General features: G+C 35.3%; 1 protein-coding gene across 5 annotated transcripts in view; it reads left to right on the forward strand.

Annotated features, from left to right (window-relative positions):
- Positions 1-25,629, forward strand: part of LOC107690458 (cell surface glycoprotein MUC18-like) — a 41,570-nt gene that overhangs the window by 9,728 nt on the left and 6,213 nt on the right. For 3 of the 5 annotated variants that reach the window (XM_016488811.1, XM_016488813.1, XM_016488814.1), the window contains exons 2-12: positions 17,749-17,867; positions 18,890-19,139; positions 19,261-19,331; positions 19,404-19,491; positions 19,578-19,757; positions 19,964-20,091; positions 20,418-20,553; positions 20,648-20,760; positions 22,912-23,053; positions 23,244-23,371; positions 23,640-23,796. In XM_016488811.1, the coding sequence (XP_016344297.1) occupies positions 17,749-17,867; positions 18,890-19,139; positions 19,261-19,331; positions 19,404-19,491; positions 19,578-19,757; positions 19,964-20,091; positions 20,418-20,553; positions 20,648-20,760; positions 22,912-23,053; positions 23,244-23,371; positions 23,640-23,796 (1,512 nt within the window). The remainder of the gene's footprint in view (positions 1-17,748; positions 17,868-18,889; positions 19,140-19,260; positions 19,332-19,403; positions 19,492-19,577; positions 19,758-19,963; positions 20,092-20,417; positions 20,554-20,647; positions 20,761-22,911; positions 23,054-23,243; positions 23,372-23,639; positions 23,797-25,629) is intronic. The other 2 variants (XM_016488812.1, XM_016488815.1) reach the window with 2 other exon arrangements.

Here is a 25,629-nt window from a genome sequence, read left to right on the forward strand (position 1 = left end):
TATGTTTAAAATATCAAAACAGTATTAATGCATTTGTAACTGCAGGTTAAATACATTCATGTCCTGCATTAAACAGTGAGTAAATGCATCTAAATGGCCCTTCTAATGCAGCTTCTGTGTTTCCTCTGCATTGCAAAGATTAATTTTGTCACTACTGATTTAATTTGCTTGGTAACAGCCCAAATGACTTATTATTCTAATTGACTGATTCAATTTAAGAATTTGACTGAAAAGATGATGCACACTTTTAGAAAAAATTGCTTTATAAAGGTAAAAATGCCCATAAAAAGTAAAAATCTATTTAAACTTATTGGAAAAGATTAATTTCTATCACTGCTGTGAACTGATCACCACACAGAATATGCAAAATATCAAAAACTTTAGGAGTCAGCTGTCCACAGCAGTCCTTAAGATATCAGCACAATAACACACTCAGTAAAATATCATCTAATTATCATTATCGATAAAATCCCAGAAAACATTGAGATATATTTTTGTCAATATTGCACACCCCTAATATATTTAACGTTTTGTTTAGGAAAAAATAAATAAATATGAGACGTGCTCTTTTTCCCACTTGAGCCCCTGCCCCACAAAATGTCTGTGCACGTCCCTGATGGCAACCCTGTATATTGTCCGTTTATCCGGGTAACTGAAACTGACATTACTTTCATCTCTCTTGTATCACTCTGTGGACTCGCATCTCTTCTTTCATTCAACCCAGCTGGTGCCATCTTGCGTCTCTCTTATTTAATGTTGAGAAAATTACTTCAGAGGACTTTAGCATTAATATTACTGTAATATTGGTGCAGTATTCTTCTTGTCAATTGTTTTGTGCATCTTAATGGACTACTTTTTATTACCAGAAGCTTTATGATAACATACAATTAAGATTATATAATCATTTTAGCTCAAATCGATGTTTCATGTCCCCATATTTATTAATTTTGGTGACTAGCCATGTAATTTACTCCACAGTAGGTCATGATAACCTTGTCTGGGTTTAATAATATGTTGTGATAATGATTTACAACTTCAATATAATGTGTTTGTTCCAAACAGATTGTTCAGGGAAATCTTTAGAGCATTATTTCATTTGTTTCACAGTCTGTGAGTCTGAAAAGTAAACTGTGGCATTGGAATGACCACTTCAGATATGACCGCACCCTCTGTCTGAGCTTTTTTTGTGCTTGGATTCCTGGCTTAAAGTCACTTTCCCTTTTCTGAATGAGCATACAGTCAAACCTTGTGCAAGAACCAATCAGAAAGAATCATTCCAAGAGCCTGAAGCACATGTCATGAGTGATAATTACCACATGCTTTGCATTCAGTGTGTGCTACAGTGATTCTGCAGTGTTTGTTGTTGATGAGAGGCATTCTGGGTCTGAGCCCTGGTTTATTTGAGTGATGGATAGCAGTTGACCATCCATTAGTGTTCAATCACTGTGCACGACTGAGAGTCATTTCCCCTTCATACTGCTCTCTGTCTCTGCTCAGACCTAGAGCATCTTCAGTGTGGCACTTTGCCACTCTGTTTCCAGGAATAATCCGAATGCTTATAATGCCTGGGATATGCATTGCTTTTTTGTTCAATCCATATCAATCCTCTAAATATCTGTCCTTATAACAGAAGAAGAAACCTGCTTCTGCGTATGATATTCTGTGTCTCTCAGTGTTGTATAAATATGTGTCTGACTGTGCAATGTAGTATTGTTGAGATTAGGCTGACAGAATCCAGATCTCTGCTTGCGGAAAAAGCCCTGCACTCTTGTTAAACTATTGCTATAAACTGAAGTTAGGCATGTTTTGCGGAAAAGTCATTATTGCATTAACAAATTGCTTTCCCATTATTTTGCTATTATTATGTCTTGATGAGGAATGTCATTTATTAAATGATTTTTATGTTATTTTTATGTTATCATTTTCAGTGTTATTTTTATGTTTAAATATCTATAATAGATACTAGTAAACCATCCATAGGTTGAATTCACTCTCTCTCTTTGTCCACCCAATGGCAGGCATAGTATTCTGGAAACCTGTTTAAAAATAGTATTTATTTTTGGTGACATTAGTGGCACAAAAATTAAAGGAATAGTTGACCCAAAAATGAAACTTTGCTGAAAATGTACTCACCCTCAGGCATATTAAAAATTGTTTTTGATCTTCCAAGCTGTTTAATGCCCCTCAGCAGGTGTTGCAGTTCATCAGTCCAAAAGAAGTGAAATAAAGCGCGATAGTAGATGGAATTGAACTCTGTAAGTGACCAGTGAGAGCAGAGTCTCCACAATTTCTTTTGCAGCTGGATTTTTTAATGTTTGATTCCTTGCAGCTTAGTCATTTCCAAAAAAAGTGTATGTATTTTTCCTATTCGTATTCCTCCATTAGATATGGCACAATTTATAATATTTCAAGCATGGCAAAAGTTTTTAATTTTAAAATAAGGAGTATGTTTAAAACTAATGGTTATATTTAAACTGCACTGTAAGATTTAAAGCAAGTGTTAATGACATGGTGATCAAGGAAATCAGATATCGTTGGGGTTTTGGATATCATCATATGAGCTGTGTGTGGAGGATTTTTCAGAATTAGATATTATCATTAGCTGTATTCTTATTAAATTGCCAGTTTGCTAAGAAAAAAACTTTATTCAAGTTATATTCTGTAAAACAAATATTTATGCAGTTTATCTTTCAAATTCTTATCTTGTTTTAAGGATGTTTAGATATCTTTACTCAAAAACAAGACAAAAATGATTAAGAGAAAAAAAAACTGATTAAGAGATTTGTTTGCAGTGCAGCTAAAGCTGTTTAATGTCACCAAACCTGACTTCAGATCTCTGTACACGTTCTCATACTGCTTTCTGTCTAATGCACATGGGTCCCAGCAAACAGCTGCCCTCACCTGGCATTCAAACAATCACAGAATGTGCTCAAGTTCAGGTTTCAGACAGCGAGTCCAGCCCACCCCCACAACACCAGTTCTCCTGCTGGGTTACAGCAATGAGCCATATGATTCACTCTGATTGCTCAAACACAGAGTCTTCCTGCGAGTGGCTGTGATATTACCTTTTATGACCAACACATACTGTTTTGGTACAGTCAACTTTTGGGAATGTGGCTGATAATTACTATGAATGATCACGCTCATTATACATAGCTCTGGATCACATAACCTGCAGAGGGTAGTCCTGTAATAGAGACTGTCGTTCACTGTCTCCATCGATGAAACTCATAGATCATAGAACAGTTTTCATTATGGATTATTAGAAAATAGCTCTCATTAGTGGAGTTGTATTTTTCACATCTTCAGAGTAACATTGTAATGTCCCGCTGTAATTGTCACCTCTTTTTTATTAGTTTTAGCCTATAACTAGTAGCCTATAAAGTAACTGTAATCAAAGAAACCAAAACTGTGAAGTTAGATATATAAATATAATTTTTGACAAGTGGTAACTTTGTGGCAGCACTGAAATATTTTGTGGTGGAAGAGGAGGCTTCTTGTGGGCTGGAAAGGAGCCCCTCTGTGCAGTTTATGTGAAGGTAAACCTCTATTTGTTTGCATTTGAGATCTTTAGAACAGGCTGCAGTTTTAGCCCTGGATTTCAACATTAAGGTGCTGCATTTTAGGAACTAATTAATTACCAGCAAATCTGTGAAGTTTTGCAAGGTTCATTTATCAACAGTAAAATTCTGTGAACAACTTTGAAGAAGTTTGGGGTCAGAAAGTAAGATATTTATTTATTTATTTTACAGTTTTTGAAAGAAGTGTATTATGCTCACCAAGGCTGCATTTATTTGATCAAAAATGCAGTAAATACTGTAATATTCTGAAATATTATTACAATAATTTGAATATTTAAAATAGCAGTTTTAAAATAGCATTATTAATAAAATAATAGCATATTTTATAAAGTGTAATGTATTCCTGTGATGGTAAAGCTGAAATTTCAGCTGCCATTGCTCCAGTCTTTATCTTTATGTGTTATCAATGTTGAAAACAGTTGTGCTGCTTAATATTTTTGTAAAAACCATGATACTTTTTTCAGGATTCTTTGATGAGTGGAAAGTTCAAATTAACAGTAAAAATATTGTCTTTATTTTCATTTTTGATCAATTTGATGCATCCTTGCTGAATAAAAGTATGAATTTCTTAAAAAAAATACACTGACCCCAACTTTAAACGGTAATGTATATACACTAATATGAATGCATTATATAAATGGATTATATAAATGCATTCTTGTTTGTTTTGTTATAAACACTGTATACAGTTTCATTCTATTAAACATTTTAGTGCATGATGAACAAATAATTAATCTATAGGCTGTAAATTGTCTCAGACTTTGTTCAACACACTCTAACTTTGCATTATTGATAACCTGACTGAAGACAGATGAAAGACAGGTACCTTCTGTAATTTCTGTCTCTGAACCTGAACACACTAACCGTCTCTTTCAAATAATCACTGAGAACAAAAGCATTTAAAATCAGTTTAAGTCCGTTTTAAATATTGGAGGGTTTAAAAAGCAACTTGTTCCATCTGCAAACCTTTCTTAAAGGGATAGTTCACTCAAATATTAAAATGATGTCCTCATGTTGTTTTGAACTTGTATGATTTAATCTGTGGAAAATGAGGAGTTTAGTAGAATGTCCGAGCTGATGTCTTCCATGGGAGTTGATGGTATTCATGGCCTGTTAAGCTCTAAAAAGCAAAAATCATGATACGACTCTATATTGCACTATATTCCAAGTCTTCTGAGCAGATTGTATATTCTTCTTTTGTGACCCACAAAAGACAGAAAGTCTTAAAGGTTTCGAAAGACAAATTACAAAAAAAGACAAAAATGATTCTCGGTTTAATTCGTCCTCCAGAACATTTGCTTACTTTGGGGACACGAAATGTATAATGGTTAGAGGAAACAGTATTGTGGTCTGAAGACAGAACTCTTTAATTTACAAAAGTCGGTTGGGCCTGCAGGCCTGTCCGCTGGGAACTCAGGAGGCCTGAATGCGGCTCTTGTTCTGGAGGTCTGGAGGCTGCGTCGAGGCCTCAGAGGAACCGCACTCTGCTCAGCTCTGGCCATGTGCCACAGTCTAACTGCTTCTAACATGCTGCAACCCCTGTCTACTTTAACTGAATAAGAACAAATCATGTTAAAGCACAACTTTCTGCTTAAGTACATCTAAATGTGCATATTGAATAATGTTATGTATGAGTATAAAAATAATCTGAATGCCTATGTGCTGTGGGAAAAATCAGTTTACAGATATTCTGTTTGCTAGACTTACACAATGAATGGGTTACAGTTCATGTTTCAGCAGTGATTTGTCATTTTAAAGGGATCTAATTTACATCAATATAATATTTGCACATGTGGGATGAAATCAAATGGTTCACGCCACTTTAGGTTGGTGGTTTGACACTTGTGGGTGGTGTAGTACTGCAGGGCATGATACGTCATGTAGTTGTACATCAGTCTTGAGTTTGTTTAGAGTTCATTCAGAATATTTTGTTGGCAAGTAATATTTTAAAATGTGTACTTTAAAAATCTAAATATTTTCAGGGCACGGCCGAATGATTTTAAACAGAACCTCAGTGTAGTTTTGCAGAACATCAGTTTGTCAGCATACAAATCCTGAGCCCAAACTATTTTTATGTTTGTAAGTCATGTTCTGTTGAATTTGGTGTCTAATGCCACTGAGAATCACTGTGAGCTTGGAGCCAGATTTTAACAGCCTTGGTTTAATGCTCAATAGGAAGGCTGGATGGCAGCAGTTAAGTAAACTGGCATTGTGATTGGCCTTAATTTTTGTGGTTTTCTGAAACTATTTAGCATTTATGTGCTCTTAAAATAAAGCTCTAGATCATCTTGTGCAGGAGATTGGGATGGAAATTATGAGTTGTGGATGGTAAGGCCAGAGGGTGATTGTCCTCTGAATGGAGGTAGTGTCTTTCAATAGCCTTTAAAATGCGAAACACACACAACTGGATATTTAGTTACAAATAATCACATGGCAATGAATCTGGAACTAAAGCCCCCTTCAAAACTTAGAGAGCTGCCTTGTAGGAAACCTTACAAGTGATCAAACTGGAAAGCCCAACATAGGCAACAACACTGTGCGAGAGACTCTACTTTTAGTTTCCATAGTTTGACATTAGAATGAATGCTGCTAAACTAACAGTAGCTTAAAAATAACAGTAGAGTAAAAATAAAAATACAGAAATATTGGGTAAAATTATCCATTTTAATTATACTGAAACATTTTAAGCTAGACCCACATAGGACAAGCGGTTTGAAAGATGAATGGATGGATGAAACTTTTTATCAGTACTTGTCAGTATGGAATGGAAAAAAGTTTATAAACCTCAATTATAACACTTTGTCAATAACCCATTCTCTGAGCTTGTTGCAATGCATTTTGGAATTTGTTATGCAGTTTTTTTTCTCTTTGAATCCACTTTTTTGTGTCATTTTTAGTCAGGCCATAGACCTCCTGATTAAGTATCTAGCTGCTGATTCAATATCGATTGGATTTTGTTTTATTATTATTTTCTCATGCATTTAGCATTAATACATTTCGACAAATGGGTGGGAAAATGTTACAAATCACAAATTGATAGATTAATTGAGTCTTGATTATTAATGAAAGTCATGATTATTTACTAAAATAATACACCAAGTCATGCCTGTGCCATTGTGTTCAAAAACAGTTTCTTACAAACCAACAGCATTGGTTAAGCCTGAAGTTGATTGCTGTCAGATCGCTCAAACAGAGCCATGGTTTAGAGCCACAGTGTTTACACTCTTCTGGGAAATCAGCCTATGAATGGCTTACTTATAGTTGTGTCTTACATTAAACTGCTTAGGAGAACGTGTTTTAATGGCCACAGCAGTTCTGACATCATCTTGATTAAAGACAGAAATTCTTTTGAAATAAGTTTTTATTTGATTAGACAGAAGACAGATAAACAAATTAGTAAGATGTAGAGATGGCAGTGGTTTAAAAACAGACAGCTAAAGGAGGAAATCAGGCTCAAATACCTTCATAATACCAACATGAAAAACTCACGACCTTAAAGAGCTCTGCCATGTGATCTGAGTTTTGAAACAGATCCCTGTCTGTCTCTGATAGCAGGCCAAATATAAGTCAGAACTAAGTGTTGATTTATTTGCTGTGGCTTGCTGTTATAATGAGAAATCCTGCTGCTTTTCTGCCTTTTACTGATATGGTCACTCAGAGTCACATCTGTGATTGCTATGTGGCTTTCAGTCTATGACCATTAGCATAATTATATGCTAGCATACTCCTAAAAGATGATTGAAAAATATTTTTTTTAGCTAATTTAGGCCTGTACATTTTCAATTTAAAGTCTTTCTCTTCTAAGAAAACTGACCAAAAATATTGATGACTCATCCTGTACTATACCCAGTTTTTGTCTAATTAAATCCTCTATGAGAATGTTCCTCACCCTAATACCAGCCATTGACTTAGCATGTAGCCATTCATGTTGATAACTAAAGTTGACATTTTCTGTTTCATATAGCAAAAACACTGAATAGAAAACTGCGTTTTTCAAGTCATTTCATAGGCTCTTCAGGCACAGTAGAGTTATTTATGAGGCTCCCAACCTCATAACCTCTGTCACACAGACCCCTCCGTGTTCTTAGCTCATGGATTCATGACCTGAGAAATAGTTTTGTCATTGTGGATCCTTCATATATCCTGATCTGGAGCAGGCATGCCTAATCTCTGTAGCTTGCTATGTGGCTTTCAGTCTATGACCATTAGCATAATTATATGCTAGCATACTCCTAAAAGATGATTGAAAAATATTTTTTTTAGCTAATTTAGGCCTGTACATTTTCAATTTAAAGTCTTTCTCTTCTAAGAAAACTGACCAAAAATATTGATGACTCATCCTGTACTATACCCAGTTTTTGTCTAATTAAATCCTCTATGAGAATGTTCCTCACCCTAATACCAGCCATTGACTTAGCATGTAGCCATTCATGTTGATAACTAAAGTTGACATTTTCTGTTTCATATAGCAAAAACACTGAATAGAAAACTGCGTTTTTCAAGTCATTTCATAGGCTCTTCAGGCACAGTAGAGTTATTTATGAGGCTCCCAACCTCATAACCTCTGTCACACAGACCCCTCCGTGTTCTTAGCTCATGGATTCATGACCTGAGAAATAGTTTTGTCATTGTGGATCCTTCATATATCCTGATCTGGTGCAGGCATGCCTAATCTCTGTAGAATGGTGCCTCCTTTCCCACTTGCAAGTGAAACCGACACTTGTGGGGTTAGTGGCTGATGACAGAGCGTGAATTGTGGAGCGTCTGGATTGCGGGACAGAGGGTGCTCCATAATGGTCATCTTATCCCAGCCATCATATGGCCAAAGATGCCAGGCATTCCTCAGAGACTCTCCTCACTGTTTTCCTGCTCCCCCAACTAGAGTCTTGTGTGTCCCTGGTTCTTCATTCTAGACTATTGCCATAAGTGTAAGTCTTTAAGTAGCTCAGAGGCAGATTTTTAATAGTTACTGTAACTTTAAGAAATACTTTTTTGTCATTATAATAATAAATGCACTGCAAACATGCAAACCTCTGTGAATCAGTGTGCATTTTTTAAGATAAGAAACTCCTGATCTTCAGTTCAAACACTACATTCACGTCTGTTTTTGATTGTGGACTTCCTTCCATCTTGGTGTAGCCCCCGGGGACCTTTTACAGGCTTGCAGGAATCCATTTGCATCCATGAAGTGAAGCAGGTTGTAAACAGCCACTGGCTCATGCTTTGAACCCCTTTAGCTATTAGCTAGTGAACAGGGATAGATGTTCCTCAGGGAGCTGATGATGACAAGGAAAAGCGGCTTCTTCTTTTCCTTCATTTATGCAAATAAATAATTGAATGGTTTCCTGAAACACCAATCTGTGCTGATCACAAATTTCTAAGAAGACTTTTACGGCCTGCATGAAAGAATCCTCCTCAGGCAGACACAAGAGCTCACAGTCTCGAGCCAACAGGAATGTGCTGTTTGAATCAATGAACTGCTTGAGATTTATCTTGGCATGTAAATGTGAAAAACTTTAAATGTAATCAGTGTCTGATTCAGAGAGTGATGTAATGAACCCTCTGATCATTTCCATTTTAAGAGATTTGTAAATATCTACTGACAGTATAATGAGTTTTTTTTAGACAAATTACCGATGATTTATAATTTTCGGACATTATGCTTTTCTACTGAGGATGGTTTGGCAAGAGCTCATAGTTATTCTTCTGATATTGCACTGCTGCATTAGAATGGGTCACCCCAATACTTGACTCTCCAGTAGTAAACTGAGGTTTCTGAGTTTACACAAATGTGGTCTAATAGATCACACTTAGGACATACAAAAATGTTCCTCAAAGCAATTTTATATACAGAATGGGTGTTTCTTTAATTATTGTCACTTTTGGCCCTGTGGACTTTTAGAAAATAAACTCTCTTAAAAAACTTTCCACACTTTGACTAGTTTAGTTGATGTGTCCATTAGCAGAAGGTCATTTTTTTCTAAAAGTATTGAAAATTCCCACCACATCTCATATTATGTGTTGTGTTCTAACACGTCTCATATTTATTCTCATGCTCTTTGCTGACGCTGTTGTCTCCTTGGTAGCCAGAACTGCAAGGCAAGGTTCTCTCAAACACTTTTCTAGTAACATTAATAGGACATTTGTTCAGGTATAATGATGCTCTCAAAACATTTGCACAAAAACATTATTAATACATCGTTCATGGAATGTTTTGTCTTGAAACATTTTTGTTGAATGTTCCTCTAACCTTTTTAAAATATAAATACAAGTTACAAGTTTCAGATGGTTTAGACAACATTCAGAAGAAACTTATCCATAATGTTTGCAAAATGATAAAATGGAATGTTTCCTTAAAGTTTTCTCTAATGTTCACATAACCAAGAACTGGACATTTTGATCATTTAAAGAACATTCAGAAATAATGGTTTCACAAGTTAACAGAAACATTAGCAAAACATTCTTGGAACATATTTTTGTTAGTTGGGAACAAGTGTACTAACTTTTGAATAAACTTTATTAGGAGCAAAATTGGTGGGACAGTCTTTTTTTCTTACACAAAACAATAAATGAATGAATGAAAGAAAGAAAGAATGAATGATATGACTTAGATGTTGATAGTTAAATGAAATTAAGCATGTTGTAATTTTTTTTTCCTGATTCATTTTAAAACTTTAAGATAGAGAGTCTGGGTTCCGGGATGAGAGTGAAACAATAAGATGTCTGCATAAAAGCATTTGAAAAGCATATAATGAAGTCATGATAAAAACATGGTTTTAATAAAAATAGTTTGGATGAAAATCAAAAGCTGGGACATAAAATTTCTTGAAGGAAGAAACACCCATATATAGAAGAGTCATGTCAATTTTTTCCGAAGGGTCTCACTAGTTTTTAAGTAAGCTGATTCAGATGTGTTTTATAACTCAAGAGAATAGTTCTGTGAGTTTTCTCCCGGTCAGACCAGTTCTCTCTGTGATATTCTGTTTAGATAGTTCTGGCCTTCAGAATATGAGACTTCCACTTTCTCTGTCATCACAAGATTCCATTTCTGGAGATTAAAAGATGTTTAACTTAAAGGTTTTTATCTTTGAATGCAGTGTCTTTAATAGCTGTCCCGCATACTTGTGTGTGTCACATGGTAAATACTGCTCCTTTGGCACACTGGGAGGCTTGTGATGCGGAGTCCAACATCATGCCACTTTCTAGTGCACCAAAAAAGGAATGGGCTGCTCTCTAGTGCGCCGTCATGTCGGGTTACTGGCTATCTTTAGAGCTTAGATCTGCTTAACCAATGAGAGATCTTCATCGCATATCCCATACTTCTCAGGGCAAGTCATCACAATCAGTGCAGCATAAATAATATCCTGCTGCTGGTTCCCATACCCCAGAAATCAGCAGCTATTTTTGCTGCTATTTTAGCATGATTTTTCCGAGACGTGGGAAAATGGGACAGAGGGGAATTGGAGGTTCATGGGAGGATGCCTGGTGGAAAAGTCCACAGAGATCACTGCTAATACACTCCAGAGATTAAGTCCATTTGTTATGATTGTTGAGCTTTTATATGTGTGTGCGCTTGTGAGCTCAGATGGTTTTGGTAAACCAACCAAGACTAAGTGCACCGTTTACCGTTCTAAATCACGGAGGTTGTCGTGGGGGGCGACAGGCTGACGTGCCATGTTGTAGGTCGCTGGTGTGTGACACTCTGGGAGAGTGAGACGGAGTTTAACAGCTGCGTTTGTATGTATTATCTCTCAACTTGAGAGGAATAATAAAACACAGTCAATCTCGCAGACAGCGGTTACAGTACAGTACAGTTTTGTCACATTAGCTCCAGCTTAGTCACTGTAAGATTTTGGGCTTATAAATAGTGATTATGGTCTCATTACTTTAACTCCGTCATAAAACTGCTGTAAAGATCTTCCGATAACTTAAAAGCTTTGTATCACATTTGGCTCAGACTGTTCTTCTTAAGGTCTTCCAACATGTCATTCAGCAGCCCGGGCTGAAGTACAGGAACTCCACTCCAAACCCATTAATGCCTTTTAAAAGAAACTCTGAACCTCAGGTCAAGGCAATAATTAGCTGGGAAGAAGTGCCTGCTGTTTGTGCTTTAATAGGGAGTCCTACTCATCTTCATAGCACACCTGCTGTTGTTTGACGGACAGCATACTGAGATGTATGTGTTACTGGTGAAGATGTACAGTATATACATAGACTGACTTTCATGCACATGATAAAAGGCTTTGGAGGATGCTTTTAAGTCTCGTCCTAGAGCTCAGTTTTGCTAGGCTAGCCCAAATTCAGGACCCATGTATTTTAAACTAGTAAAGGCTGTGTCTCATTTAGAATAGTGCGTTAGACTAGAATTAGTGCATCTCAAATTATTGAATGTTGAAAGGTGTCTGGGATGGTTTGCAATTTCTAATGTGCGTGATTTTGAATAATATTGTTAACAACCTCCATTAGATGGCTCTGTGGAATACTTGATTCTGATTGGTCAGTAGCAACATTCCGAGGTATGGTATTCCTCGATAACAACCGGTAAAAGCTGATAACACAGGCTTATCCAGGTAGCTGAAGTCGGTGCTATACACATGCTAGGAACAGGTTTTCTTTGTGGAAACTTTGCATTTGGTTAGCTAATAAAATATTAAAACACAAATCAATATTATGTATACAGTTATTTAATTATGTCATCCTGGTATCGCGGACTCACTCTCTCGTTTCATACAAACGCAGCTGCTGCCATTTTGCGACGATTGTTTTGTACACTGTAATAAATTATAGAAGATAACTAATAAACTGGTAAGATTTTAAAACGGTTTCATCTTAAATCAGTATCTTTTATCACCATAATTGTTTATGTGAACTTTATGTTTTCTTAATGGGAGTTTGCGTTCAAAAATTTAAACTTAAATCAATATCTCTTATGTGTCTAATTATTTACTTATGTGGCACGTAGCCATGTAATAAGTGGTATAATGTACATCCAGCCAGTTGTTATTGCAGAATAACCCCCTTCAGGGTAATACAAGTCCTGATGACCCTGTCCAGGGTTATTCTGCGAAAACAACTGGCTGGATGTACATTATCCCTTACTTGTGCAACCGACTATTCTGAAAAGTTGGCACTGTGTTGTTTTATTTATGTACCATGAATTTAAGTACTAATGAATTTTAGGGTCATAAATTTAGCTAAATAATACATTTTGCTAATGATAATAATAATAATACAATTCATTAAAACATGATTTTAAAGGAACATCACTCAATTAAGAACTTTATATTTTTTGGTAAAATGTTAATAAAATATTTATGTGTTAAAGTTTTATGAATTCAATTCAATAACAGTAATAATAGATAACAGTTCATTACAACATCACTAATTTCAAAGATTTTGTATCTATTCATTTATAAAAACCTTTTAATTTATAAAATTTTCATTTATTTTTAAAAACTCAGTGCAGCACTTTATTTGTGAATTTGTTTTGTTTGTATATTTTTGTTAAAATGTTAAGGTGTTAAAGTTGTATGAATTAAATTCAGTGATGATAATAACAATAGTAGTATATTGAAACATCAAGATTTTATTTATCCATGCTTTAGTTTATATAAACATATTAATTAATAATAATAATAATAATAATAATAAAAACTTAGTTGTGCAGCACTTTATTTTTTATATTTTGTTAAAATTGTAATCATATATATATTTTTTTAATTATATGAATTGAATTAATGATTAAAACTTATCAATGACTAAAATGGAAACATTCAAATGTATTTGAATGGGTAAAATGGAAACAATACTTTTTGGTGTGGTTGCTAATCAGTATGATATGTTGCTATAATTGCATCGGCCTACTTTGAAGTGCTGTATTTTTAGTAATGAATGTCTGTGTCTTTGGGCCATTGCATGTAACCACACTGGCATGATATGGAGCATTTTCATAGTGTCAATCACACCTGATACACTGCTGTTTTATCTATTCTTAGACGTGATAAAGCAGGATATGTCAGCTAACCCTTGTATTTGCTCCATGAAGTAATGTGCAAAGAAATATTCTCCATTAAGTAGGCTTGCTGTAGGCACAGTCATTCTCCTGTCTGTTGTCCCATAACAGAAGTCATCGCCCTTGGCAGCAGAATCTCAACTGGCACAAGATAATCTGCGGGGCCGAATAAACAACCCTAATAAAACAACTTGTGCAGCATTAGTTATTAAACAAACATCTGTGTGATTTGTAAAGAAAATGAAATTCATCAGAAGATGTGATAGCTTACACTGCAGAGCTGTTGTAGGCCATCAGCGTTTGTTTATGCTGTAACTCTGTGGAACGTCCTATAAATAAAGCATGTGATGATTGATATAGTGGCTCCAGCAGTTCAGTTTCACTATACAGCTATGAGAGTTTTTGTATGCTTATGAATAAAGTAAACTCTGAAGAATGGGAGCTTGACATGGCATCTGGAATCCACAGGAGACAATTGAAAACAGGTGCATTATATTTTAACAGTATTAACAATGACCATTTATAGGCCCCTATATGGTTGCACTGGAGCTGAGGGTTGTGAGGATCATTGGGATCATGGAATCTGGAGAATGGAGTCAGACCCCCAACCTGGCGGATTTTCTGTGTTAAAAATGGAATGTTTGGGAAGAAAGCAACCAGTTATTTCCCATTTCTAGGCCCAGTTGTGCTTGGCTGGCCTCAAAGGCTGTTATAATAGAGATTTCTATAAGATTGCAGACCTCAGCTCATTATGAGTGGCGCATACTAGAATATGACATGTTTGAATGTGTAAGTGTGCTTCTCATACATGCTGGACTGTTGAATTGTCACAAAAGTCAGACAAATTCATATATCCCATGTTGCACAAAGATAGATGTCACATTAGATATATGAAGAATACAGAAGCCAAAAATTACTTTTATGCCATGGCCAATGGATGCCATGGACTTTTATGCCATGGATAAATTACCCATTTTAAAATGTCATATAAAAAAAAAAGATAATTTTAAATGCTACAAGTGAATTCAGGCATCACAACATTATACTGTACAGTATGAAAAATGGATATTCATTTTGAGATTTAGTAAACATTCAACAGTAGTACATTACTATTGTTTTTAAAGATGGACTTTTATTGAGTGTTTAGATGATGGCAAAGAAGATCTAAATGTAAAAACAGTAGAAAAGAGGCTGGCTGAACAATGAAGTGTCCAATATCGATTTCAGATATATGAAAAAAAAATTATAATATCAGCCGATAACTCGTATAGTACCAAGATATTGTGCATAGAAAAGAAAATAGAGACTTCCTCCTGGTTGTGTATTAGTGTATCTGCATGAATGTAAACGCACACGTGTGTAATTGTGCTAAGACGTTCTTAGCATCTGTAACTTCCTGGCAGCAGCTGTTCACCTACTGTGCAGTCAAGATTTCATGGGGTGATTTCTATTGTCTGAGGAAAAGTTAAATTCTAAATTAAATTCTTTAATTTGAGACTCGCTCCTTTTTCTTCTCCAGCAGTCACAGGATGTGCTATTTTTGTTGTTGGCTTTGTGTGAGGTTAAAAAGACAGAACAGCTGCTTAGTATTGGGCTCATCTGGGATTCAGACATGGAGATGGTCCTTACTGCAGAACACAAGATCCAGGGGGCGAGGTTGGATCCAGATCCAACTCCTCCCACCTTACATATACCTAAACCTGTCACAGGATGTGCTATTTTTGTTGTTGGCTTTGTGTGAGGTTAAAAAGACAGAACAGCTGCTTAGTATTGGGCTCATCTGGGATTCAGACATGGAGATGGTCCTTACTGCAGAACACAAGATCCAGGGGGCGAGGTTGGATCCAGATCCAACTCCTCCAACCTTACATATACCTAAACCTACCCGTCTCCACCCCCTGAACCCTAAACCCACCCATCTCCACCCCTAAACCTACCATCTCCACCCCCTAGATGTGGATCCAACCCCGCCTCCTTGATCTTGTGTTCTGCAGTGAGGGGCTACTGCAGACATGTCTCACAGCTTTACTGGGAAATGTGTAAACCTTGAGTTATGTCTTTCTGCTTAAAGTCTTCTGTTTGAAACCCTGGCAAAAACTTTGGCTTCATTGTTCAGACGTCCAGGATTTGTCCAGCACTGCTGCTCTGAAAGAGAGCTTATATTAGAAGCCTACTCTGTAGACTGATGACACAGAACAACCCATGTGTAATAATTTTTATCTGCACTCCAGACTGTGGAGACACCAAACTGTCAACAGTGGCTCATGGGCACATAAGCTCTCGCTTCCTTTTTTGGCCATTCTTTTTTGTCTGAGAGATTTTCCATGTCTAAAAAGAGTGACATGCTGTGTGTCTGAGTCTCTTAACTATAATTGAAGCTTGTTGAAGTTCTGCATGGTTGCTGCTATGGCACGTTGGCAGACTTTCATTTGTCTGCAGATCTTTCTTAGCTGGGCAAGATATTGGAGTTTACAGTTATTCTTTCTTATCTGTTTCATTTAATCTCTGTAATCTGTGAGGTTCAATCAAGGGAAATGCTGGTCATATGATGCCCAATTCTGGATGTTTATGCTTACATATGATTACAGATTTGCATTATGACAAATGAAAATCTTAGCTGAAAGGCAGATCTTGGAATATTTTATATACAATACCATGCCAACGTTTGGTTTAAAAAAAAGAAGAAGTATCTCATTCTCACCAAGGCTACATTTATTTGATAAAAAATACAGTAAAAAGGGTAATATTGTGAACTTTTATTACAATTTAAAATAACTGTTTTCTATTTGCATGTTTTTTTTAAATGTAATTTATTCCTGTGATGCAAAGCTGAATTTTCAGCATCATTACTCCAGTCTTCAGTGTCACATGATCCTTCAGAAATCACTCTGATATGCTAAATTTCTGCTCAAGAAAGATATCTTATTATCGTCAGTGTTGAAACCAGTTGTGCTGCTTCATATTTTTGTGAAAACTGTGATACATTGTTTTTCTGGATTCTTTGATTAATAGAAATTTAAAAAGAACAGCATTTATATGAAACAGAAATAATTAAAACCTATATATATACTGTATAAATTGCAATGTGCAAAACAGCACACCTGTTCAACTAGGGCAATATTTTATTGGTGTGAGACACTCAAAAGAGGGAACAGCATTAGCATGCTAACTAAACCACCACTACGAAAAATATCAAAATCAAAGATATCAAAGATTTATTTAATTTTGTTAAAAAAATAAGATCATTTGTTTCACCACATGAGTCTTCAGAAACTTCAGAAACATGGCATAGTTACCTTGGTCCTACCTTTCGTACTCAGTAAACAAGGTGAATGTTTGATGGCTACAACAAAGAACGTCAGTCTTACGCTAATGCCGCTAATGCACAGGAAATGCCTTTGTTGGGAGAAACTAATCAGATTTCTGTAATGTGAAAGCATCCCTCATACTCAATTATCCCCTTGTAGTGCCCACAGGACCACATAGAGGCCAGAAAGGCCATTTACAATATATTTGAAAGGTTGCTGAGGAGCACTGGTGCAAAATCAATTGGAAATGTGAATCTAGATTATACACCCTCTCTGTGAAGTGTGTTAGCAAACTATTTTCCTCATAGAACAAACAGCATGCCAGAATGACTAGCAGATGGATGTTTTTGTCGTGTCTTGTAGTGATCAGACTTTTGAGGATGAAGAATAGTTTCAGCCTCCTGTTGATTCAGCGAGCTTTAAGATGCTTTAAGGGAGAGAACAGCTCATTTCTGGCAAACAGTAGGTCACTTATTCTCTAGATAAATTGAGTCTTTCTTCCTTCTGAGACATGACATGCGGGAATGCTACACATGAATTTGGACATGGGTGGGCTCAGTGAATTCCACTCATAATATCTTCTCACTCAAGTGCTTTGCTCCCACTAGATCAGGTATTTGACATAGGAACATGGGTGGTGCGGTCCAATCAGAAGTGGTCTTTCCCGTGCCCTATTTCCTGTTAAGGGGTCACTCCATTCAAAGGATATTATGAAGGGGCTTAGGGAATAGGCATCACAAAAACTGTCCAGCAAATGTGGACCCTTTTACTCAACAGATTTGACTTGACTTTGACAGTATAAATTTGAGGTCTATTGACAAATCTGTGTGTATTGATGTGTTTTCAGCATGGGCCGTGGTGGATGTGAGCATGGAAGACCGGGTGGATGTATTTTTAAAAGGCCAGGCTGAGATCCCCTGTATCTACACTCTGAAGGAACCAGCCAAGATGATAGTCTGGTTTACGGTGAGAAACAGGCATATTCACACTTTACATTATTTTCATTCACAAATAGCAGCTAAATGGGTAATTATTATGAGAAATGACTGGGTTTACATTTTACCCCTAAAATCAAATGATGAATTAAGAAATTAAGCTAAGAAAATAAACCAGATTTTAAGGCTATTAAGAAAAGATTAACAACTATGTGCATTTCCTCCAGTTATTCTAACTAATGCCCAAATAAAATGTCTTTATCATTTAAAATTAAAATTAGCTTAAGATCAGTATAACAATTACTGCAATGTACATTGTAGTTTACTAATAAATAATAAATGATGTATTTACAATAAATAGAAAATAATTACATTAAGAATATTTACTACAAATACAATATTTTGTATTTTCTACAGTACTTTACAGTAGGAGAAAGGAGTGTTTAAATAGATTTAATATTCTTAAAAGTAAAAGTAAGTTTAGTAGTAAGTACATTTTTTGGCAATTTTTTCAGTAGAATTTCAATAGAATGTACACTACCGTTCAAAGGTTTGGGGTCCTTTTTTCAAAAAGAAATCTCTAATGCTCACAAAGGCTGCGTTTACTGTATTTAATCAAAAATACAGCAAAAAACTAAACTTTGAAAAATAGTATTACAATTTAAAATAACTTTTTTTATTTTAATATATTTTAAAATGTTAATTATTCCTGTGATGGTAAAGCTGAATTTTCAGCTGTCATTACTCCAGTCTTCAGTGTCTCGTGATTCTTCAGAAATCATTCTAATATGCTGATTTGATGCTCAAGAAACTACTTTTTTAGTAAGTTTAAGTTAAAAACAGCATTTCTTTTGAAATATAAACCTGTTCTAATATACTGTAAATGTTTTTAACGGTCACTTTTGATAAATTAATCGCAACCTTACTGAATTAAAGTATTAATTTCTTTAAAAAATCTCAACATCCCCATACCTTTGAAGGCTAGTTTTCAAATCTAGTCTTACAATAAATTTTACAGTAAATCCGAACATCAGCATTTTTGACTTTGTACAGAAATTGCCAGGCAGGGACCAAAGCAGGAGAAGAATCTACTACTATGATGATCAGAATGAGATCATTGAAGAGGGCAGTGAATACGCCGGGCGGATCAAAGTCACACACTCCCATGAACCACAGAATGCACGCGGAAGTGCCATTCTGATCATCGACAATGTGCAACTGAGTGACCAGAGGGATTTCATCTGCACTGTGCTTAATGTGTCGACAGACAGCGGTGAAGGACACACTCATCTCCAAATATTCAGTAAGACAAAACAGACTTGTCCCACCTGTTTTAGAAGAGCCTGTCCAGGCTGGGGGATCATAATAAAATGACTTACAGTATTCCAAGCTTCATCCTAACACCAAACCTCTCTGTCCTTTAGACTCACCATCTCTACCTATGATTGAAGGTATGCACACAGGGATTTCTGTTACTGTGGAGGAGCCATCAAAGGTAGAGTTCCAAAAACCCTATCAGTTTATGTACATTTTATGAACTTTGCATAATTATGGTGTTTTCACTCAGGTTGCACACTGTAAAGTGGATGACGGATATCCCAGACCCAACATCACATGGTACAAGGACAGATTTCCTCTCCAGCAATCAGATGGTGGTAATACAGGACCATTATGTGAACATTCTCCAAAACAAAATGTAATTTTATTTGACAATGACAAAAAACATCTGCATCCCCTTTAGAGGTAAAGACCATGGAGTCAGTGACAACCAAACCCAACGGCCTGTTAACAGTCGACAGTGAACTGTACATTAAGGTTAAGAGGACATATGAAGATGCCCTTTTCTACTGTGAGGTCAAGTACTTTGTCCCTGGTGGAGTTAGAATGACAGAGTCCAAAAAAATCAACATTACAGTTTACTGTGAGTCAACATCCTTTTAGTCTAAATTTACTATTAAACCCAAAAAATTAAAATAGTCTTCATTTTCTCTTTCTCGTGTTATCCAAACCTCTATGACTTACTTTCTTCTGTGGATTGATCGATTTTTGAGTGTACAGTGCTCCGTGCTGCCATCTGTTGGACAAAGCATAACAGTGTCTTACCATTTAATTTCATTTCATTTTCAGACCCTACAACAGAAGTAACAATGTCCGTAAATCCACCTGATAGGCTTATAAAAGAAGGCGACACTGTGGAGATCCTATGTGAGGGAAATGGAAAACCTCAGCCCTTTTTTGATTTCACACATAATGGGGTAATATAGCTGAAATCACTGCCTAACGTTCATTATGTCTGCTTAACTCAATACATGATGTTTACTAACCACATAACTAATATTATCTTATAGGTGTATATTATTAGCCATATGGACATTACTTTGACACACTCATCTCTTGACTGATAACAGAATACTTTCTGATTGTAACATTTTCTGTAAAGCTGCTTTGAAACAATATGTATTGTAAAAAGCGCTTTGCAAATTAACTTGAATTGAATGGCAGCTGTTCTGAAATCTCTGAACCATGTGAAAAAAATTAATTGGATTACCTGCGGTTCTAATTATTCTCATTTTCTTTCCAGAATGAGTTGAGCTCAAATGAGGAAATGCTGCTTCTGGAAAATGTCAAGCGATCAAGCAGCGGGACGTATGTGTGCCAGTCAATTGACTTTGACACAAACACTGTCACTGAGGACTCCATCAATATGACAGTGCACTGTAAGAGCATGTTCCTCTGCAGTGCCTGTGCCGTGGCAGATGATGTCAGCTTTCATCTTCATGGTGACTAACACCTTTTTTCTTTCTTTCTTAGATCTGGATCATATTGTGGTGACACCAGAGGAGACAGTTCTGGACCAGGGGGAAGATCTCACCTTAACCTGCAACGCCTTGTCTTCTTTACCCACACAGACAGCATGGTATAAGGTACAACAATAAGATGCAGTCAAAACTGATGATGACACCACTCTGACCTGTAGTTGAGGTTATCACGTTTCCTATTGGCTAAAATAAAATAAAGTATAATGAATTAATGAAAATATATTTTAAAATGTATTTCAAAATATACAAAGAAATGGCCAAAAATGGTTTTTGCTAAATATTTTTAAAAAATATATCTATGTAAATATATTTTTATATATCTACCAATATATTTTTTGTCTATTTTTGTATATATTTAAAAAAATATATATATAAACTGTTTTTCAGCCTGGTTCTCATATGAGAACCTGGAGATTTGGTTTGGTCCTCACACGGCACATAGTGTGACCCATCAATTATAACTATAAAAAATAAATTAATAGTATTAATAATAATAAAACTAATAAAACCATATTAATTAATAATTAATGAAATTAATTAAAATGAACTATTAATAAAACTATATTAATAATAATAGTGATAATATTATTGCACTTTATTTTTTTTAAATAAAATAATAAACTAAATGATAAAGTGTGATAATACTATTTTATTTTAAAATAAAAAGGGAGTATTAAATACAAATGCAATTATTTTATAGTAAACTTAAAAATAAAATGCTAATATTTTTATTATTATTAATTTAATGTAAATTTTCATTATTTTCAAACTTAAAATCAGCAAGCTTTTATTTTGGCGGGTTGCCGGCAAGTAAGTATATGGGCTTCCGGGTTTAGCGCTACCGATTAAAAAGCGTCAGTGAATGCTTTCACTTTGAATAGAAATCTTATACAGTACAGTTTGCCGATCTAAAATGGTAATTGTTGATTAATCGCATCCAAAATAAAAGTTTTTGTTTACATAATATATGTATGTGTACTATGTATATTTATTATGTATATATAAATACACTCACATACGGAAGAGGATTAGGGCCATTCTCGAAACATAATGAATTTATTCTCGAAATATAATGAGTTTAATCTCAACATTTTATCTAAACTTTTTTCTCGAAATTTTACGACTTTAATCTCGAGATGGTTTTATGTTCTTAATACTGTGTGTGGTTACCTGGAGGATCTACAACTGTTTTTTGTTTTGTGATGGATGTTCATGAGTCCCTTGTTTGTTCTGAACAGTTAAACTGAGCACTATTCCTCAGAAAAATCCTCTGTGTCCTGCAGATTCTTCAGTTTTCCAGCATCTTTTGCATATCTGAACCCCTTCCAGCAGTGACTGTATGATTTAGAGATCCATCTTTTCACTCTGAGGACAATTGAGGGACTCAAACACAACTATTAAAAAAGGTTCAAACATTCACTGATGCTCCAGATGGAAACGCGATGCATTAAGAATTTGAAGATCAAGGTAAATTGTACTTAATTTGTCTTCCGGGAAACATGCAAGTATCTACTATTGCTTCCGAAGGGCAGTACTAAATGGAAAAAAATTATATTTCAGCAAAATAAGAAAAATTGGGACATCTTCATCCTGTTCAAAAGTTTTCTTTTCTTAATGCATCGTGTTTCCTTCTGGAGCATCAGTGAATGTTTGAACCTTTTTTAATAGTTGTGTTTGAGTCCCTCAATTGTCCTCAGTCTTCAGTGTCACATGATCCTTCAGAAATCATTCTAATATGCTGATTTGCTGCTCAAAGAATATTCCTTATTATTATCAATGTTGAAAACAATTGTTATGCTTGATATTTTTGTGGAAACTGATACTTTTGTTCAGGATTCTTTGATAATTAGGAAGTTCAAAAGGACAGCATTTATTTGACATGGAAATCTTTTGTATCATTATAGATGTCTTTACTGTAAGTTTTGATACATTTATGGGTCTTTGCTGAATGAAAATTGTACTGGCCCTAAACCTTTGAAAGGAAATGTTAGACTATGTTCTTAGATCAATACTTAGAGATCAATAACCTGAGACCCAGATCAAGAGTTTTAAACCCCAGATTTTAAGTAATAAGACCCAAATATAGACCAATACCACGTTTATGTGGTCTCAAAAGAGCTCAAGACCAAGACCCATATCAAAACTCCAACATATAAATAATATCCAACATGAATAGAATTAATCTGCTTGATAAACAGTTCTCTTGAAATGCTCAATAATGCAAATTGACCTATTTGACGGTGTGTTTCACTGCAGGATGGCATGCGGCTGGTGGAGAGGCATGTTTTGGAATTAAACAATGCCTCCTATGACACTGCTGGGATGTATATGTGTGAAGTGACAGTCCCTTCCCTGCCTGAGCTACGAGAACAAAAGTCTGTGCAAATCAGTGTGCGAGGTGAGTCTTTACCTACATTGTGAGGACCGAATGTCCATACAGGGAAAGTAAAACCTGGTTTAGATTAAGAAACAAACTAAATAATATCTTAATTAAAGTCTAAAAATTTTAGCTCACATATAAAACATCACCAATATTATAGAAAAACAAAAAAAGTGTCTTCATGACTAAACATCTAAACCTGCTTTAGGGAAGCCTAAGATCACAGAGGAGATAGCGGTGGGTCCAGTGAACAAGGCTGACCGCTCCATTAACCTGACCTGCTATGCAGAAGGCTACCCATTCCCTACCATCACCTGGACCCTCTCTGACCAATGGGTATCCTTATATCACTCTGATTCTGACCAATCAGGAACCATCACACAGTTACAAAGCTCTTTTGCTAGAAATTTAATGGGTAGTTTATGGTTGTATAGAGGGTCAGGACTGTCGTTTGATAAGAATGTTGCAAAGATGAGGTGATTCAAGAAACCTGTTGGGTAAATCATGATGTGCAGTTGTGAGTTACATTATTCTAGATTAATGGAATCCTGTCAGCTTTATGGCCTTTTTGAAAACTGATATTACCATGACAAAATATATATAGACTGGGCAGCCTGTCCCTGTGCCAGAAGTGGAAAACCAAAAGACGGACACTGGTGTTCTCAGCATGATCTCTGTGAGGGCCGTGTCTAAACTCACAGCCAATTGCAGCGCTGCCAATGAGTTTGGGACAGTAAATATTTCGCGCAAGATTGAAGCATGTGAGTTTTTATTTTCAGACTGTAAGAAGTTCACAATTCTCTGATATTGGTTAATGGTCAAAGGTAAACAATGAAATATTTCTATATATTTCATTATACATTTTTAAGACTGAACCAATTATCAGCTTTTTGTCAACAAACCCACTGCAGTTCTTATATTAACCCCAGTTTGGGAAACCCTGGCAAAATGTAATGTTTAATCCACTTCATCATATTGATATTGACATCAAATAATGTAATATATTTTCTTTCTCTTTGCTTTTTTATGTCAATATGGTACATTTAATGGTAAGTTTAAACCAAGTTAGGTAAAAAGTAATCTAAAAGTAGTCAGAATACATGACCTAAAATGAGTAACCAAGATTACGTTTCTAACTACAGTTTTCATTATGTAATCTGTAATCAGTAACGGACAACAACTTGTAAGTAATCTAACCAGCACTGTTGGTATCATGGAGTAACAATGAACTTTTTTATAATTTTTTTACAGAGTTTATTCATCTAGGTTAATTAATTTGATCAATATTTTGACAATCTTTTGTAAAATAGGATTATTAAAATATGATTATATTAATATTAATTATTATTATATAAATATAATATAATTATAAATATTCATTATATTATATTTATATTAAAATAATTGTTTTCCATATTAATATATTTTAAAATGTAATTTATTCCTGTGATGGCAAAGCTGAATTTTCAGCAGCCAGTCTTCAGTGTCACATGATCCTTCAGAAAACATTGTAATTGCTAAATTGGTGCTCAAGAAACATTTCTTATTATTATGAGTTGAAAACAGTTGTGCTGCTTAAAATATTTGTGGAAAACGTTATTTCCACAAAAAAATTATTCAGGATGTGTTTTTAGGATTCTTTAATGAATAGAAAGTTCAAAAGAGCAGCATTTATTTGAAATAGAAATCTTTTGTAACTTTTGCATAAATGTCTTTACTTTCACTTTTATGCAATTCTTTAAGTTTTAAATTCTTAAAAAAATAAAATAAAATCTCGCTGACCACAAACTTTTGAATGGTAGTGTACAAATTAACCAATTACCAATTATCATTGTTTATTGTTAGCTCATTAAAGGGGTCCTATTATGCTCTTTTACAAAGTCTTGATTTTGTTTTGGGGGTGTACTAGAACAGGCTCTCATACTAGGTTTTTCGAAAAACACATTATTTTTCACATATTTGACATTATTACAACACCTCTCTCCCCAGTCTGGCATGAACGGCTTGAATAGTTCCTGTATCAAATGAAGGCCCGCCTTCTGAAATACGAAATGTGCTGTGATTGGTTAGCTGGGCCAGTGTGTGTTGTGATTGGCAGCACTCGGCGCCTGGTCGGGAAATGACATGCCCCTTACCATAGCCGCCTGCGAGCTTCAGTGTAAATATTGCGTCAAAATCAAATCAATTTGAGCGCGATTTAAACCTGGATGATTGTAACCACTCTAAGTTCGTCTGCCTTGGGAAAGCTAGCGTGTCTCCGATATAGTGATAACACTCGTTGCCTTCTCTAGTGCAGCTCAACCAGGTCTCGTCCCATTCGTCGATATTTGTGATATCACAAATCCCGGAAAATATGCGTTGTAGTCCAAACGAGTCGTTCGTTGTAGTTTTTGAAAAGTGATTTCTGTTAAATAAAATATCTCCTTTTGAAGTGGACTTTAACATTACAACATTACTTGGTTAATTATATTATTTAATATTTTAATTCATGTTATTTTAATTTTAAAGGGGTCATATGATGTTGCTAAAAAGAACATTATTTTGTGTATTTGGTGTAATGAAATGTGTTTATGCGGTTTAAGGTTAAAAAAACA

Source organism: Sinocyclocheilus anshuiensis, unplaced genomic scaffold (genome assembly GCF_001515605.1).
Source record: "Sinocyclocheilus anshuiensis isolate Anshui unplaced genomic scaffold, SAMN03320099.WGS_v1.1 scaffold1455, whole genome shotgun sequence".
Lineage (NCBI taxonomy): Eukaryota > Metazoa > Chordata > Actinopteri > Cypriniformes > Cyprinidae > Sinocyclocheilus > Sinocyclocheilus anshuiensis.